We start from the raw sequence: 12,709 nt of genomic DNA, 5'->3' as shown, positions 1-12,709 counted from the left end.
ATTGGAATTTTTGTTTAATTCTGTAGAAAAATATTTCTGTATTTCAGTCTTTACACATTTACAATGCTTTTCTGATGTTATTACCAGATAAATAATGTTATTATTGTATTTCCTAAAGGTATAGTATAAGGTAGTTAAAGTGTAAGAAGAGTCTACTTGAGATTGTGTACTATTTCTGGGTGTATGATACCATCCTAACAAGTCAAGCCATTGAAACATATTTATTATGAATTTATCATTTAACCTTCAAAACTTATTTTTAACACACATTAAAATTAGGGCTGCATTTTTACCATTTTCTAAAATAATAACTCTCTTCAAAGAAAGCAAGACATGTTTTTCCTATTTCCTAGGCTTATCATCTTAATTTTTTGAAGTGAATAAGAAAAAATTTTATGATTTTTAAGCATAAAATGTCTAATAAGTAACCCAAAGTCACTAGACCCCAAAGGGAGAGCCAGTATTATCATTTGGGGGTGGAATGGGGATTGCATGCATGTTTCTTTCATTTCCACCGGAAAATTCAGACTTTTATAATGTGTTTTAAGTAAAAATTTTCTACTATGCCAATAATAAAAGGAAGATTTTCTATTTGTACATTTTATCTAATCAAGGCAAAGCAAACACTAGTGTATTCAATATTTTTGATTTTTAGATTTTCATCTCTAGGGAACTCAAGTAATTATGAAATGCTGCTTCAGGATCCCATACAGCCTTATTTATTTATAAGATATATAAATTGTTCAATCTTCTAGCAGAAAACTCTTAATGAGATGAGCTATATTACTTCCATATTTTAATATTTTGAGGCTATGTAGTTAAAATAATTTCCTTAAAATGGTATTACTCAAAAAACTATATGAGGAATTACTTAAGGATCCCAAAATATCTACAGGTTACTTTTCCTGTAAATAATTTAAAGAAGTAATTTTAATTTTGAGAGGTAAGGTTAATAATGGTATAGTAGTACAAAGAAAAAATTTATAAATTCAGAGTTTTAATAAATAGTTTTTTCCCTTGTGATAATATAAAGCTACACACCTTGTCTCCAGTGATTGAAAATTCTTTCCAATCAGAGTGGTCTGAGATCCAAAATGAGATCTGTGTGTTATAGCACACACTGTCAATCCAAATATGAAATTTTTCCCAAGTGGTATGATTTCTTTTTAAAATTGATGTTGTACAGTTTTGACTAACAGTGCCTTGTGTATTCAGCATAAAAAAATGAACATTTGTGAATTATTTGATTTATTTGAGTTGCATGTTCTAGGCAATTTGATGGGAAGCAAGATGATTACTTACTTGAATTTATGTAAGTGATCTGTACGTAATATTGACTGAAAATGGCATCAGCAACTCTCACCGGTTTGTACTGGTCAGACATACCTTTTTTGGCGTGTGAGTCTGTTAAAGTCAAGACCTTGACAGTGATCAAGGCTTCTCTGTGAAATGCATTTCCTCCCATAGGTTTGAAAGAATTTCAGTAGCAGATTTACTTTAATCTCCTCGTCTTTGGGATTTAGCCTTTGCAGTTGCCTTTTTTTGCAATCCCTCAGTTGGTCAGGAAGATAAAGTGCAGCGTGGAGATCTGTGGCCAGAGGGCGCATGGGAACGTGTAACCAGCTACACAGTCAGATCGCTTATGATGTGTGGCAGCACTTCTGGCATGACCCCAAAAAGTAGTATCCCAACATACAGAGTGAAGAACATGTGCCCGAGGCAGAGAAGGAATTATTTGCCCGCGAAAGATCCTACCCCTGAGTCAAATGAACTGTAGTGTACACCCACTGACTGCGTTCCTTCAGCCTGTAAGTTTTGTGTTTTATAGATGACACTCTGTGTGTGTGTGTGTGTGTGTGTGTGTGTGTGTGTGTGTATGTGTAGAGAGAGAGAGGGACAGAGATAAAGACAGAGAGAGGAGCACTACTCCAGCTAGATTTTTTCCCCATGCACTTATCATGCAATGTCCTTATCAAAATATGAGCATTTGAATTCAGAAATTACAGAGCCTCTGCACTCTACGTTTCCTCACTCAAAATGGAAGATAAATTGTAATAATACTCTTACCATCTCCTAATGACAGACAGTGATAGAGCTGACAGAGAAAAAACAAATCTAGCAATATATATCAAATCTAGATAGATGGGTACACTTATCTATGAATTCAGGCAAATTTGAGTGTAAGATGAAAAAGAAGAAATAGGTACCACTATATATTCAGCATTCAGAAATATCTCAGTGTGTGAATGAATAATATATTAAAGCACATTATACAGAGGTAATGTGAATCTTTAAATTATGTACTGAATTTGTCCTTTTATGAGTAAAATGTGTCGTGCATATTACTTATTCTTAAATCTATCATTCATTATTATGTGGGAAAGGAAGTGGTCAGTGTGAATTACATTTATGTGGCTCTAGACAGTGATATGGAATGAACAGAAAAAAGCAAGAATAGGGATTTGGTAACCTTCCTTTCCTTGTCTTCTTTTTTGTCCTTGGTTTACAGTAACTTTGTACTCATTTAACAGTAATGCTGCTTCTTTGTTTTTGTACTATTATAATAATAGTAATTATTATTATTAGTTTACGGAACCAGGACTCATTAGCTGATTGTTTAAACTTTAAAATATAAACCCTCATCAAACAGTCTCTTTTCTAGATTAGCTCAAGAAAAGTTAATCCAGCAGTTCAAGCTAAAATCCAGAATTCAGTGACTTTGAAATTACAGAGAAATGTGTGACACAAATGTTATGAATATTTAAAACACCTTGAAATTGGGAAACATTGTAAGTTTAGTCATTATTGTAATACCTTTCTAATTCATGTAATCCTAGATAAATATATAGAGGTCCTGGGTGGTTAAAGAAACTCTTCTACCTTCTAATGAATTAAATTACATTTGAAAAGCTATTGCTAGGCAAAAGTTACTTATTTCAGGGACTTGGGGCCCTAAATATGATATGCTTTTTATTTAACCAGACATTTTAATTTGAATGGAAAGCTTTTGCGTAACAATATTTTAGTACGCTTATTAAAGGCAATAGGAAAAAAACTAAAGATAGTTTAAATTATGTCTAATAGTTACACATGGTATTTAAATACTGTAACATTATAATTATATTTTAAAATCATTTGTATCCTGTCTCTTCAAAAAATTAGGATTAACTACTTATTTGTTCAATTTTGGCTTAAATGTGATAAACCATCTTACCTAATATTTCCTTCAGTATAGCAAGTATTTTCTATACCAACATAAGTGATGTTAAGAATGTTACTCTTAGAAAATGTAGTTTGGACTGGGGATGTAGCTCAGTGGCACAGTACCTGCCTGGAATGCACAAGGTCCTGTGTTTGATTCCTGATACACACACACACACACACACACACAAGATAAGCAAAAAGAAAAGAAAATGTGGTTTGTCCAAGTCTTTGTGTGGTCACAATAAATTCAAATCAAATCTATAAATTAAATTTATAAGAGGCAAAGTACACATATTAAAATTATGATTATGTAGCTATTATATATAATTATACATATGAAACCCAAAGGAAAGTTACGTATGTTTTATATATGTACAAACGTATCTTTACAGTTTTTATCTGTATTAGAAATGAATGGCAGGTATAAAATTAACCTACTGCTATGCTGAACTAGTAACACATGACGTGATGAAATCTATGTCTCCCTCTGGAGGCCCAGAATTACAGTTGTAATCTACAGTAATAGTATAGTGAAGTCCCTTAAAAATTGTCATGAAACTGGAAATAAATGATCACTTCTACATTAATATGTATTTATATTTAATTTCTGATAGTGAAAGCATAATTCATGAAGAGAAATTAATTTTGTCAGAATGTTCTTGTAATCTGTTTATTGTGGCCATTCATTAAAAATTGTGCTAATTTCTGCAGATTAAGATGGACAAGCCCATAATCTGGGTATATAAAGGTCATATTTCTGGACTGTTTTAGGGAAAGAGATTTTCCCTCAGGATTTGAGGAACATAAAAAGAAAGACTTGGTTTTCTTGAAATTTAAGACAGAACTACTTTTTAAAAAAAGAAATCAGAGAAATGTAGTATTATTTTGTTAAAGAAATCCTAAATGCTGAAACATGTAAAACTCAAGTATGGTGAGAAGAGAAACAAAACTGGCACAATCATAGAGAGCAAATGAATTATTATTTGGACTAATGATGACAGTATTTTGTGGTGTCCATGGGTAACTGCAAGTGTCCTGATGCCTTTCATGTGTAATCACAAGACTTGTAGTTTGGTACCAGACATTTCAGGAGAAAGACCACTGCCCTCTTCCTGTGAATACAGGTTAACTTGCAAGAATATCATCAACCTGTGCATTTTCTCGGGTCTCCTTAGCCATGCTTTAATGAAAAAAATCTTCCATTCCCATGACCACTGAGGTTCCAAACTCTTGCTATTTTCAAAATCCACAGTATGCTTGGTGGAACTGAGCAGAATTAGCAAGGTAGGATAACATGGCAATCACTATTGAAGTACAAATGAAGGCACCAAAACCTGAGGCTCTTGCTCTCAAAGGAGAAAATCATGCCAACTTTTTACTGTAATCTTTCCATTGTCCAAACTAGAGAAATTCTCTTTAATATAAAATTTGTTTACAAATATTCCTTCAAGATATCCTTCATATACATTGAGACTACTGCACAGTGTGTACTGTAAGGGGGAATGCCTTGGGCATTCTTGCATCGGATTAGTACAAATCTTTGTGTGTTCATGTATGTAATATTAGGGTCCCTCATGTTAGTTTATGAGCCTACTACATCTTCATAAATAATTTTAAAACTTCTTTATTGGCTAAAGTATCTGGAATTGTCATAATAATGAGAATACATTATAAAAGTGTATGTTTTATTTTAAAAAATAGCTTTTATTGAAACAAATCAATTCTCTGGGATTATTTTTGAAATGGAAAGTAATCATTGCCTCCAATTTGGGGGTGAAGAAGACAAAGATTTTGAAGTTGACATATTAACTCAAGACCATATTGGTAGAGAAAGGAAGGAAATTAATTTGGTTCATATTGGCCATTTGTCCATATTCTGTGCAGAAGTATTGGATGACACATGGGAAAATATGAATGAAAATCATCAGATGTCTCAACAAAAGGCAGTAGTTGCTGTTCTGTGTCTTAGGATGAATATATGACTGTATATCTGTGGGAAAACAGCAGCCATCCATCCATCGTCCTCATTCTCAGACTGCATTAGGAGATAGGGTGATAAGATGGAAACCCCTGGCACTGTGCCATTCTCTTAGGAAGAATATAATTGATGTGAGACAGAATTGTTAAGATTCCTGGGAAGGTGTGATCACAGCATGGCTGTGATAATAACCTAGAAGTGCAAATTCAGCAGTGCCCTTTCTGGGTAGTTCATGGGGCTCCTGTGATGAGTTTATCACCTTCCTGACCTTTTAGTATGCCAGAAGCTGAGAGATAATACATAAAGAAATCAAATATGCCTAATGCAACATAGGCAGTGTGCTGATGTATGTTCAGTAGAGCTTTTGTTTGTTTTCTCTGGCTGGTTGCATTGAGAGCAAAGTACTGGCATGAAATAGAAACTAACTTCTAGAGTGAAAGCCAAGACATACAAGGGACAATTGCTCTCAACCAGGAGGACGGACAGTCTGAGCCCAAGGATAGGCTTCAGGGATAAATGAGACTAAACTACATAAAATTTTCCACTATTAATTGAGCATAAATATGATTGTAATAAGTGAATTTTAACCAATGCTTTAATCATTTTAGTCTAGTTTTCTAGAGCCATATTACTAGCTATACTAGTAATAAATTTCCTCTACCTTTAGTTCTTTTTTTTGGACTTTAAATAATACATATGCATTATAAAAGGTTCAGGGAAAAGTAGACATGTAAACAGACACAAGACAGATATATGGTAGAGGAGTAAATTTTATTTTGTAAATGCAATCAGAGAGCGTGGGACTTAAAACAAAATAATTATTCTAGTTGTAATTTAATTAACAGGAAATAGCAAAACAATATTATTGAATCAGAAGGAAATTACCAGTGCTTTCTGTTCTATTTCTCTAGTTAGAAATTTTTCAATGTAATAGTATTTAATAACATGAATAAGTAAAAATATTAAACCAAGTTCAGCTTGGTTTAATCTTAGGAGAGTCTAGGCATGCTTTATATGGGAAAAAAGGTAATTATGAGTATAAATAGTAAAAAAAATCTCTAATATTCTCTTTAAAGTACTTGCCCATAATTTCGCATATAGTATTTTAAGTAGAACAGTTTATAAATGATAGACATTTGTATTAAAAATTCATGTATTCAGAGAAATTTATAACAAAATTAACCTGAGAATCTATCCCTTAATCTACCCAGATTCTTCAGATGTAGCCTTCAAATCTCACTATATCTAGGCTTTTTGAATAATTGCCATCTCTCCTGCACTTACGTTTATGATCTTTGGCAGGTCTTCACTTCTTAATCATTCATTTCTCTGGATATTGAAATGATAAAACATATTCTTTTTATTACAAATGCCTGGGGGCTGAAATATGACTTGTGACTCTCAATATATTTTCTTCTGTACAACGTAAGGATGGCATTGAATTTTACCACACAAATACAATTTTTTTTTATTTGAAATAAGCATTTTGCACAAGATTAAAATAGGTGGCCAATATTTTATTCACATTTTCATTTATGCTTTATTCTAAAATGAAGCAAAGACAGCTTTTGGAAATACATATATTAAGGTAATAATGTATGTGAGAAAATCTAAGTAAAAGAGTAATAAGAATTTGAAACCCAAAAAGTCTTCAGAGGACTGCATGTGAAGACATGCCTAAATGAAGATGGACCACAAATTTGCATCTAAGCTCTTGACCAACTACTGCAGATGAGAACTCTGCATCCATGATGAGCAGAGATCTTTCAGAATAGAAAACACAAATCAGCAACAGAAATACATATTTCTAACATTGAGACCAAAGAGGTTGTACCCTATTGTTTATTCCTCATTTCCATAGAGAACAATGAATGTAACAAGAACAAAACAAGACCTAATGTCAGTGAACTGATTGTTAGGAAGTTCCACAATTACTGCAACATGGGTATATCAAAGTACAGTTTGCATTTGTCAGACTGTATCCATATAGATGTACTATATGTTACTGAGTTTTTATTGAGTAATTGCATTTACCTGAGATCAGCAAATAACTGTTTTGCCAGGTTTTTGATCTGTGTTAAGAATGGCAGGAATGTAATGTTAACAATTAAGAGCTGAGCATTGCATTTAAACTGTTAGCCTGAAACCCTGATAAGTTTAGTCCAATCTGAGAACTAAGGGCAAGCAGTTTGCAGCATTAATGTTGGTGACCCAGGCAGTTTTTTTAGGTCTCTGTATTAGGCTGTCACCAAGGCTGCAGTGAGCTCTGTGTTAAATTAAAGTTGTTCCCATCTGTCAACATCAAAGTGTTTTTTTTGAAGTGCTTCAATGAACCTTTATCTCAGTAATATTGAGATACTTAAAACTTGCATATGAGAAGAAGAGGATAGATTCTAAACAGAACCTATAACTCAGAGAACTTATGATTTTAGTAAAAGATATCATTGGTATTAGATGGCACTTCTGAAGGTCAAAGGAAATTGTTTTATTTCTGTTCATTGAAGCCATGTTGGTATCATAAGTAATGTATTCAAAGTAGTGTGTAACGTTAATGTACTATTTTGTAATTGCCCTGGTGTAATTGAGAAGGTGAATTCTACCAGTTAGGTTTTAAATACAGATACATCACAATTTTTAATCTTATTTTGTTTTACTTTGTCATGTATGTATATCTGCTTTTGAAAGTTTAATCTAGAAGAGGTTGCTGATCTTTAAAAAAAGATTATTTTAGAGGAAATGAGATAATAGTTGATTCTGAACCACATAGGAGTGAATGTCCATGACGTTTGCAGGAACCTCGGTTTCTATGACAATGAATGACTGTGATACAGACAACTACCATGGCATCCCTTACATTTATTACTATAGCTCTTGTTATCTACATTCTCATTGCACAAATTATCAGCTTCTGCATTAATTTCTCAGTAGTGTGGGTTAAACTTAATGAAATAATAAGATAAATGTCATGTTTCTGAGATGTTATTAAATCAAATATACCTATTTGAAATATTACTCTTGGTAAGTTAAATATTTGAATATTGATAAAATTGTGTACACATAATTTTGGTTAGTTAGTGAGTAATTAAATTACATTACTGATCTCTTGAAATTTGTAAGTTATATTCATAAAAATAGCAAGCTTTCTTCATGGTTAAATTATTCCTTTACAGAAAGCTTTAAATTAAAGCTAACAAATGTAGACTGTTAATAGTTTATATTCTTTTTTTCCCCTCACTCATTCTAGTCATGATTTCATTGGAGAATTTACAACAAGCTATAGAGAGCTTTCTAGAGGGCAGTCGCAATTCAATGTATATGAGGTAAGCGACATTCATCCTTTATTGCTATTTTGTCAACAATAGGTAAGTTTAGAGTAAATAAAGTCTAAAATGTACAATAGATATTGTAAAATGGGAATAAATTGTTCAAAAGTAAAAAGAAACTAAGATGGGGGAGAGGGGAAAAGAGAAAAAAAATGCAAGTCAGTTACACTATTAGTATCTCTTAGTTCATTAAAAAGGAAGCTTCGTGCTAATATTGATCGGAGAAATTTTTATGCCTGTATCTTGCACACTGAACAACTACTTTAAAGATAACAACATACAACATATTAATTATTGTTATTCTCCTGTTATTTTGTTATGAAATTTTGTTTTACCTTTTTTCTAAGAAATAAATAAAGCATAAAAAGGTCAGTTTACTGCTGGGGGCATGATTCAGTGGTAAAGCCCTTGCTAGATGTGTGAGGTAGAATAAGCAAATTTATAATTTAAAATATGGATTTTACAAAGGATGACAATCTAAGGTTCTGTGAAGTTTCCTTTTTCTTTACCTTTCTGTCACCTGTATCAATAGAGGAATATAGAATCTTTAAATGTGTTGTTTACTAGTTTCTTTGAATAAATGATATTATTTCTCTTCACTGTTAAAGTGTTTTTAATCTGTTTTTAAGATATGATTAATTCTTACCTTTGAAACTTTTTCTTAAAGTATTCATTAAAGTAATCAATTTCTTAAAGTAATCATAGATCCATGATTGTATTTTCTTTAGGTTTAACTTTTCTCTCTTTCTTACCAACCTCTCTCCCACCCATTTCCTAATGAAAAATCAAACCAAAACAAAATACATTTATTTTCTTGTGTCAACATGGTATTATTACAAGTAAGCTGTAGCATGAGCACTTCTCTGTTATTTAGGTAAAGACTGAAGAGAACGACAGGGTAATACATAGTCATTAAAGAAATCCAAGTCATTAAAGCAATTACACTGTAGTTATTTCTTCTGTAAAACACCTTGCCAGTTAATCACCAGACGTGCTGAGCATGTATTATATTTTGGTGATGTTAATCTTTGAGCTACATTATCTATGTATTCTTTGTAACTTTTTGAAATTAATGTGTATGAATAGCAAAGAGAATGTATCAGTATATAATCAGTGATGGCACAAAAATTGTCCCAAGAGTGAAGAAATCACCTGTTCTCCCACCTTCTTACTGAGTTAAAGTAGTTGTCTTCCCTTCACACACCATCATTATATGAGGTATCTTCTGTATTCTGTGATCTTTGTATCCCCAGAGGGGATACAGAGATAAATAAAAATTTATGTATGGAAGAGAGAAACAGGTAAAACATATTTAGTGTACCTTGCAGCATTGAGCTATGAAATTATTATAGTGGAACCAATCTCAGCCCAAGAAAGCTTCTTAAAGATGATGAAGTAGTAAGTCAATCTCTTCTATCTTGGCTTTTCAAGGAAGGAATTTTAAAACACTGAACAAGTGATGAAAGAAAATAAGACAGTTTGTAAATATGTAATGCCTTGCTCTTAGGGATTTTTCTGTTCTAATGTTTGCATGACAGGTAGGTTAACTACTTTGATGATCCTTAGTTTGTATAAACTTTTCTAAGTTTTGCATTCAGTCAGTTCCTATTCTCTTTTGTCCAGTAAATCTTGCTTAATGAGCAGACTGGTGCCATGTGCCACATCTGATAGAATGACATAGATGGTTAAGAACAGTACGTCTGCATTATTTGTGCCATAACTTCAAATATGAACTGTCTTCTTATTATACGTAATTACCAAGAGACAACAGCCATCTGGAGAAAACTGGGTAGGGTGCATTATGAACAAAGAAGAACTTGAGGTCAGCCAGAGATAAGGGCTTAAGGGATTCCTCACGTCTTTTTTGCACAAATGCATCCCTTCTAAGTATGTGACATTCTAAATCCCCAGCAAGAAGTTAGAGATTTTTAAAGCTCTCTGGGGCATTTCAGTCCTCAGATCGTCCCTTTTCATTTTGTGTCAGCCTGTTACTTACCCAAATTGTTATCATCTCCTCTGGAAGATCTGCCACTGTTTTCAATAAATGTCTTTGATTTTGGACTTTTTCCACTGAGTAAGCCTTGAAGTCAGGTCAAATAAAGATAAATCGAAGCCGCAGTAATGGAGTTTTCCCAGAGAACTTTCAAAGAAGTCAGGTAGGGATAGTTGTCTGAAATAGGCTCTTCTTGATGAACTCCATACCCTTTCTGTGCGTCTGTTTTTGCTAGCTAGAATGAGTGCAAGGCTGGCTTGTTTCCAGGGCTGTGGAACTGAAGGGCGTAAGATTGGATAGGAAAAGTTTAAATGCCATAAAGTAAAATTCACACTTTTTCTTCTTTGAATGATCCTCAGGATTGCTTCAAGACTTTCAGCTTTTTTAGATTCTTGAAGAAGCTTTGTTTTTGATATATTTTGCTAATGTTTCCTTTGCCTTTTCTGAGGTTCTTACTCCTGAGGTTCTGAGATTCCTATTCTATTGTGAAACTGATTTCCTGTTCTATTTTTAGTGTTATAAGAATAAGGGCCACCATCCTGTGTATCATATCATTATTTGATCATTATTAACTGTTACATCATTTTTCTTGTTAGTTGAAATTGTCCTATGTGATCAGATAACAAACGATTATTTAATCTAATAATAAAAATATATAATTTGAGATAACTTCTCTATGGCTGTAGTAAATAATGATATTCTAGAAACCAATTAATATAAAGTATTTGAAATTCTTATAAAGTATATGAAAAATGTTATGCAATTCTACTGCAACTTCAGTCCTAAAATCTAGGAAAAACATTCTTTCCTAAATGAAAGAATTAATGTTGGATGAATAATTTTAGACAGCAACATGCTAAATATAAATTTTCAAAAATTATACCACTGAGCTTAATTTTTAAATTTTGATCTAATTCATGGCATTCCTTGGTTTCTCATATATTGTTAATTATGGCATTTCCTCAATAACTTTGAGGAACTGTGGAATTCCTCAGAATTCATTATCAAATCTAACCTTTCTTCCCCAAGCAACTTTTCTATTGTTAATGGTATAACTATTGAACTGTTTACTTAATCTGAAAAATGTGTCTTATTGCTAAAGATGGTCTATATCCTGGCCTTTGTGTGTTTTTTCCCCCATAAAGTATGCTCATTTAGTATTTTGTGAAATTAATCGTAGAATTGGTACATTGAATGACTTACTAAATGAGTTGTCAGTTTCCTAAATGTTTCCACCTTGTTTTCCACCTGTTGCTACCAAATCCAGTTTATATCCCATTTTTCTCATGAGTCATTACCTGTGGCACTAGCTGACTTAATACTATATTATTTTTGCATACTTGATTTAAAATAGGACCTTAACTGTTGTCTCCACTGACTCTCCTTAGAACTCTGTCCTGTAGATTGGTTATTTCCTTCCCATTTAAACATCCACTGAGCAACACTCAAATTCCCTCGTCTAGTATTGAGGAATTTCTTAAAATGACTTCAGCCCATCTTTTAACCTCTTGTAAGTGCTTTTTATTGTGGCTAAGCTGGACCAATTACTTTTTCCTCTTTCTAGAATGTTGTACTATTTATTAGAAGCTTACTTTAAATCAATAAGTCCAAGTCTTGAGTAGTACTTATTCATAAATTCTTTCATCATCCATTCTCTGTCCAGTGGTTTCTCTGTACTGTGGATTAAGATGAGCAGAAGGATTCTCTCAAGGCACTTCCATTTAGATTGACAGGTCTTGCTCATCAAGTATGCCCCAGTGTCTTGTGCAGTGTAGGACTGTAATAATAGTTCCTCGTGGAACAAATGGTGAAGACTTCAGTCATGCAAACAAACCTGACCTTTACCAATTATGATGTAGCACTGGGTGAAAGTTTCTAGCATTATAAAGCAATAGTTAGGTCAGTAAATCTTTTTGCTATTCAGATACCAGGTGATTTGCTGTGTAGTGTATTTAATCTAATAAATAAAGTTTATGCCTCTGACACTTTTATTTATTTAGAAATCTATTTTCTACAAAGCAGTGATTATTATTTAGAATTTTGGGTGTTAATAGTCTCTCAAATGAAGGATATTCTGATGGTTATAGGTAATCAATACGTGAAGTGATTGTTTAAGAATATTACTGACAAGACCAGGGATATAGTACAGTGGCACAGTGTCTGCCTAGCAAGTGCAAGGTCCTGACTTTGATTCCAGCACTGAAGTAAATA

At 32.8% G+C, this 12,709-nt stretch overlaps 1 protein-coding gene across 2 annotated transcripts in view; it reads left to right on the top strand.

The window, feature by feature from the left end:
- The window catches only part of Cpne8 (copine 8), a 219,847-nt gene that overhangs the window by 143,037 nt on the left and 64,101 nt on the right, over positions 1-12,709 (top strand). For both annotated transcript variants that reach the window (XM_063254539.1, XM_063254540.1), the window contains one exon: positions 8,427-8,502. In XM_063254539.1, the coding sequence (XP_063110609.1) occupies positions 8,427-8,502 (76 nt within the window). The remainder of the gene's footprint in view (positions 1-8,426; positions 8,503-12,709) is intronic.

This window comes from Cavia porcellus, unplaced genomic scaffold (assembly GCF_034190915.1).
Source record: "Cavia porcellus strain 051 isolate PalLab524CR breed Dunkin Hartley unplaced genomic scaffold, mCavPor4.1 scaffold_8, whole genome shotgun sequence".
In the NCBI taxonomy this organism is placed as follows: domain Eukaryota; kingdom Metazoa; phylum Chordata; class Mammalia; order Rodentia; family Caviidae; genus Cavia; species Cavia porcellus.
Note: the sequence above shows the minus strand (reverse complement) of the source record. Positions and strands in the feature narration are given on the sequence as shown.